We start from the raw sequence: 6,643 nt of genomic DNA on the forward strand, positions 1-6,643 counted from the left end.
TGGGTGGAGGGAGCAAGCTGGGTCTGCAGGGGATCAAGCAGTGTCCATGGGTGGGGAGGGAGGAAGGGGAGGCACAGAGGTGGGGAGAAGCCCTGCTGCTCAGGGGAGGAGGTGGAGATGGGTGCGAGGAGGGGCTGGAGCACCAGGGGCTGGAGGAGGAGGTGGCAGCAGCAGAGGGAGTGTTTACATGGCCACCCCATGTAAAACGGGCTGGCCATGTAAACACTCCTATGAAGTCTGTCTTCCTTGATGGGCAATTGGCTAGCGTATGTATGACAATGAACTGTCTTTCTGTTAGCATGGCAGAATCAAGCTGTGGGAGAGTAAGCATGGTTCTGTTCTACTCTGTGTATCACCAATGGAACTGTTAGCTAAATTCCAGTTGGAGGGCCAAATACTGCCCTAATTTCACTTGTTAGATCCAATGGAAGTAGCTGTACTGATGAAAATGAGGGCAAGGTTTGGTTTCAACCAGGGGTATGTGAACCTGCCCCCCAGTCACTGGGGGACACCCTCTCCCCTTCCCCCTGCTCATCTGGCTATTGGGGGACTCCTGGCTTCTTGACTGGCTGCCAGGGGTACACTGACCCAAAAAGGTTGAAAACCCATTGTTTACAGGTACCCTTGTACTGGTGCAGTACTCAGAAAGAATACAGATGTGACTTCCTGATAGTCTGAATATTCAGATCTGTCAATTATAAACAGTTGTATTACATTGTTAGCTTGAATTTGAAATCATTGAAACAAACATCAAACTCCTTTCCATTACATTTTTACAGGAGCACAGAGTTGGTACATACTGTAATGTGCATGGTACTAGCCTAGTGATTTTATGCCTTTAAAAAAAGTAATGTAAATTATAGCATGAGGCATTTATTTCTGTTTCATATAGTGGTTTTCCAGTTAAATGGATTAATTTGCTTCTCTCTCTCTCTCTCTAATTGGATATCCTTTGTAAATTTCAGAGAATTTCGATTTGCATCAGAAGTTCCAATACGACTTGATTACCATGGCAAACACGTATCGATGGATCAGGTTTGTTTACGCTACTGAGACTATACAAGCACAACTAATGCTTCTGAGTTTCTTTCCACTGGCTGAGTTATTCTTTATGCCACCTGCCCATTATTGATGTAATCTGGAGCAATTTTGAAACATTATTCCTATAAATGTTCAATAAAATGAAGTGTTGAAATCTTAAATTGAGAAGAGAGATGGTTAGTTATGTTTAGTCTAAAGTTAGGCAGAAGGTAGGGTCATGAACCAGTCATAGTATCTGATTAATTAGGTTGCTGTCTACAAAACCTCATGCTTCTCTGAACTAGTTAGTTTCCCTGTCCTACTTTCTAATTAAATTGAGAACAGAAGGATAGAGTCTAGTGGATATGATTGACCTCCATTCAGCTCGGGCCAAGGTGACTAAGGCCAAGAGCCCTGCCTAAGTGGCCACAAGGATTCCAGTAATGCCTTGGATGCATTCCTTGACACACTTCCAAATTGTCAGAGAGCCTTGTACCATCCATAGATTCCTCTTATACCACCTAAGTTGCATGTCTCTTCTGTTCAGTCTTCGTACTCTATGACCTATGAAATGTATACAATAATATTTGAGTGTGATCCGGTTAATTGTTTCCCAACTGCAAAGTTTTTTACTGAGTATTTAACTTTCAGGGTACTTTAGCTGGGATTCTGATCGGTCTTGCTCAATTAAATTGCTCAGAGTTGAAGCTGAAGAGACTCTGCTATCGACATGGGTAAGTTTGCATAATTGTCTTCACTGCAAATTGCATGTAAATATTGTTTGTAACTAAATATAGCAGACAAAAAGTAAATACTGAGTTAGGTATAGTTAAAATTTAAAACATTTTTGCAATTATTTTATCAGCAGAAACTTCATTTTAATGGATGCTGTCTTGTTTAAAGGCATTTGGTGCTATGACTTTGACAGATTTGGGGGCTGAGAGTTTACTAAAATGATTTGGTAAAAAAACAGATCCATATTAAGGCCAGTACTTCAGTATATGATGACTGTCACATTAAAGCCTTAAAATGAAGTGTTTTCCTGAATAAAAGCCTAAAGAAGTAACATGGAGCTATATTGCTTATCTGTCAAGATTTTCAACAAGCTTTCTTCCTGTCCATTAACTCCTTAAACTGATGCTCCCAAGTGGAATTCTGTAATTTATTTGATGAGACTTAGACAAAAAACTGGGTCCTCCAAAAGTAACAGAGCATGGCATTTCAACCTGGATTTCTCTAGTGTCAAAAAAATGTCTTTTTCTTTTCATTCAACAGACATGTGCCTCAAAATATGTCATCTTTTGTTTTCGTAATACTAATAATTCTGTTTGGTTTCAGTTTGTTGGGTGTGGATAAGTTATTCTCTTATGCTATTACTGAATGGCTTAATGATATAAAGAAAAACCAGCTGCCGGGAATTCTGGGAGGAGTAGGGCCCATGCATTCTTTAGTACAATTAGGTGAGTTCAGTTCTGTCTCTCCAGATTTTGTGTGCCTCCAGATTTTAGGTGCCTCTTGAAGGTATGAGAGTTTATCTAACAAGTTACTAAGTATGGCATTCTGTCGGTAATTTCAGTTCAAGGTCTGAAGGATTTGGTGTGGCTACCAATAGAGCAGTACCGAAAGGATGGTCGTATTGTAAGAGGCTTTCAAAGAGGAGCAGCTTCCTTTGGTACTTCCACTGCAATGGCAGCTTTAGAGCTAACAAACAGGATGGTTCAAACTATACAGGTGTGTTTTGCATTATATTTGGGGTTAGACAAAGGAGGGCAAATTGTAGTAATAGGGAACAATTGAATACCCCAGTTATGATCTAGAGGACACGGTAAAGCTGGGTGCAGGGTGCTGCACACAAAAAGGGCAGTCTTTGCCCTGGCACAGTAAAATTTGCTGTCGTTTGATATAATTTGAAACACTTGCAACGTAGAAACATTGACGCTAATAAAACAGCTAGAATGGGAGAAGATGGATTAGGATATGTTTTTAAATGCACATGATTTTTATTTGCATATTGGTAGGCTGTTATTTTTTCAATGTTACAGCCTTAAATTGCTGAAGTGAATAGTTTTTGTTTGTATAATCTAAAATTCTTTGGACGTGGAGACTGTTTACCACTGTTTCCAAAGTCGTCATAACTTCAGTAAACATCAAAGTAACTTTATTTTAAAGTGAAAACAGTTTTATGCCTCAGATAAAAAACTACATAATTTTAGTTTCTGAAGCTGCAAATGTTGCGCATGCTTAACTTACTGCTGACTTCAATTGTCCATTGTCACTTATGCAAGTCAAGTTATTCACCTTCTTAGCTACTTGTAGGAGCTGAGCCTTGATTTTCAGTGTTATTTTTGACTATTCAGTTTTGTAAAATTCTAAAAGATCCCTTAATAGTAATAATAACATAAACAAGCATTTCACTATAAACTTTCAAGCTGAAATGACACACTTTCCAACTTAACTTACAAAGCCACAGTCCAATTTTAATTAATGATTTCTTTTCTTAAAGTTATTTAAATTGTCTTGATTAAATTACTCTACCTAGGTAAATGTTATTGTCCCAATACTCTTGGATGAGAGAGGGGAGGTGTAAGGCTTAATTTCCTTCTTTTTTGCTTGTGTGTGATAATTCAGGCTATGAAAGAAAAGAGACTATCTTGGGATGTAATATAAATATTCTAAGACTGTAGTTTCTCTTTAAATTACAGCTGTCCAGTGTTCTGACAGTTGAGGAAGGGAGGAATGCATGAAAAATGCTATTTTCACTCTTAAAAAAATAGCCGAATTCTCCTGGTATTCTGTCCACCTTGCAATTGTTATAAATTGGGCTGGTTTTGATATGTGATCATGTATATGTTATGATTCTATTAATTTATTTTTCATCTCTTCTAATCCCTAGGCAGCTGCAGAAACTGCTTATGACATGGTTTCCCCAGGCCCTAGTTGTATTGAGACAAAAAAGATGAAGCGATTATCTCGCTATCGCTTGGCTCATCAGCCAGTGGATCTACGGGAAGGTGTGGCCAAAGCCTATAGTGTGGTAAAAGAGGTATGAGTAAATGCTGCTTATTTCCTTTTTCCTTTTTTCCAAACCATATTTAAAAGTTGCTACTGCAAAATCTGCTATATATAAGATGGTATTAAAACATGGTTTTGAAATTATAAGAATATCAGTTTGAAATGTGCAGCCTTGCTCAGTAGACTTCATTGTATAGAAGGCTTGCATGTGGGAAGATTTGAGATAAATCGTTAAACCAGGGCAGCCTGAAAAGGGAATCAATTAAATGAGGTAAATTTAATGAACTGTATTTTACAGATTTTTCTTTTCCTACTGAATATCAAATACCTCAAAAGATTATAAAACTAACTTTTAGCACTAACTTTCAGTATTTACTATTTAAGCAATTGCCTGTATATAAAACAAATGTATGAGTCATGGATTGTGATGCTTTTTAAGTTTGGATGGTTAGGTGAGTTGTGGCTACTGTTTTGTAGCTTAGTTGCATGCTTGATATTTTCCATAAGTAAATGTCCACTGTTTTTAGTCTGACTGTTATTTGGAGTGATCTTTATGGAGTGAAGAAAGGATGTAAGATCACTTTTACTGAGATGGGGAGCATTCAGTGAACACAGTCAGCTTGGAAAAGTATCTTTTACGCTGATTGCTTGCAGCTTCTACCACCGCTGCCTGAGAAATTCTATAAGCAGTTATATTAGATCATTCTTCCTACACTTTTAGTAAGTATTGGATAAAATTAATGTTTAGAACCAAACTGAACTGTGTAGGTATAGTCCTTCAACAGTGTTGATGAAATTCACAAAAATAATCTCTGCTGAGTAATTTAAATCACTGACAAAATTAGAAGGGGGTGGATTTTCTCTTGGGTAACCACTTTTTGTTGATCTTTCAAGGGGATTACAGATACTGCCCAGACCATCTACGAAACTGCTGCTCGTGAGCATGAAAACAGAGGGGTAACAGGAGCAGTGGGAGGAGTCCTCCGCCAAATTCCACCAGCTGTCGTGAAGCCTCTCATCGTTGCAACAGAGGCAACATCAAATGTGTTAGGTGGAATGCGAAACCAAATCAGGCCAGATGTACGTCAAGAAGAGTCTCAAAAATGGCGTCTTGGGGAGGATTGATATTTTGAATCTGGCTCAGCATGAGGCTGGGAGTATAAGAGATGATGTCCAAACGGCAGCTGTAGATGGAACTCATTTCATTATTCTCATCTCAGGAACAGAAGAGGTTTTCAAACAACTTGATAGCAGAACATCCAACCAAAAACTTCAGCAATGAAAAGCAAAGTGGTACTTCTTGTGGACATGCTGCATGTTACCAAACCATTTGGTAGCTAGTGCCAAATATAGTGGAGCATTTGCTGCCAAGTTAGAGACATGCTTGCTTTATTTCATTTACCATGTTTTCCTTGGTACATTTGATGCGTCATTAACAGCAGTCCATTTGGTCACACTAGATATATTTTAAAATGTTTTCTTGAGCATGCTCAAACTGTCTTCAATAAAGGGCTCCACAGATGCTTTTTGGTAACTGAAAGATACAAGTTTTAACTTGTCATGTGATCGGGAAGTCATGATATGGAAGCAGATAGGATTTTTATGATTTTGTGGTGATGAACATTGCTTTTAGTATAATACATAAAACAAGGGCAATCTCTCAGTAACTGTTCAGAATTTAGACTCATTTTTTCTGAAAAAGAATTGTTCCTTCTAAATATCAAACTCCTATTTTTTGTGGGTTTTTGAAGAACCTGAATGTTGCAGACATGTTCTGTTGTGTTGCACTTTAAAGAATATGCCTGTATATTGTGCTTTTTTTATAGTGTTAATAAAACTTAATGTGCATTATCCTTTTATGTGGTTTAGAGACTTATGCAAATTATTGAAAGGGACATCATTAGATGAAGACCCTAAAAAACAGAACACAGAATAAGATGTCTTACATTTGTTTAAGCTACTCCTGATAAAAGAGGGTACCAGTTTCTTTGTCGTCTTGTCTACTAGCAGCTATGCCAAAAATAGCTGTACTCTTAAATAAAAGGCTATTACAGTATTGTGTTAGGTAGGAGGAGTTTCTTGGCAAGATGAGGTCCCTTATCCAAGTAACAATATTTCATTTAATAATTAAAATGCTATGCAGCATGTATTTTAATAAGCTACCTTTTATTTAAAGATTCCATTGTTGCACAGTAGTGTTATGGCACTCTAACAACATGGCATTTTTAAAAATTCCTTTAGTACAGTGTTGATTATCTGAATGTCATGAAGGGACATAAATTAAAATAAGCTAATTAATATTGGGGGGAGTCCATGTTTGTTAGATCCATAAAGAAGAAACAAAAACTAGAATTGATCTTGACATTGTTTCCAGGTTCCCTGGGAACCCAGTTGTCACTTAAGGGCAGGGCCTGGGCAGATCCTATTGATGATGTATGGATAGTAGGTGAACAGGCAAAACTGCTGAGAATAAGCTGTAGAGTAAACCCCCTATACCTGGACTTCTGTAACAAGTTGGGGAGACAGAAGATGGGGAGGAAAATCCTCCCAATTGTTGACAGTTTGAGAGTGGGGGATGATTAGCTAAGGCCTCAATTGATACAGTTGCTGT

At 37.9% G+C, this 6,643-nt stretch overlaps 1 protein-coding gene across 1 annotated transcript in view; it reads left to right on the plus strand.

The window, feature by feature from the left end:
- Positions 1-5,896, plus strand: part of ATG2B (autophagy related 2B) — an 85,370-nt gene extending 79,474 nt beyond the window's left edge. The window contains exons 36-41 of the mRNA XM_019519904.1: positions 893-1,035; positions 1,672-1,754; positions 2,359-2,480; positions 2,597-2,751; positions 3,914-4,063; positions 4,927-5,896. Coding sequence (XP_019375449.1) covers positions 893-1,035; positions 1,672-1,754; positions 2,359-2,480; positions 2,597-2,751; positions 3,914-4,063; positions 4,927-5,157 — 884 coding nt within the window. The 3' untranslated portion in view covers positions 5,158-5,896. The remainder of the gene's footprint in view (positions 1-892; positions 1,036-1,671; positions 1,755-2,358; positions 2,481-2,596; positions 2,752-3,913; positions 4,064-4,926) is intronic.
- The last annotated feature ends 747 nt before the right edge of the window (positions 5,897-6,643 follow it).

This window comes from Gavialis gangeticus, unplaced genomic scaffold (assembly GCF_001723915.1).
Source record: "Gavialis gangeticus isolate Ggan-Ray unplaced genomic scaffold, GavGan_comp1, whole genome shotgun sequence".
Lineage (NCBI taxonomy): Eukaryota > Metazoa > Chordata > Crocodylia > Gavialidae > Gavialis > Gavialis gangeticus.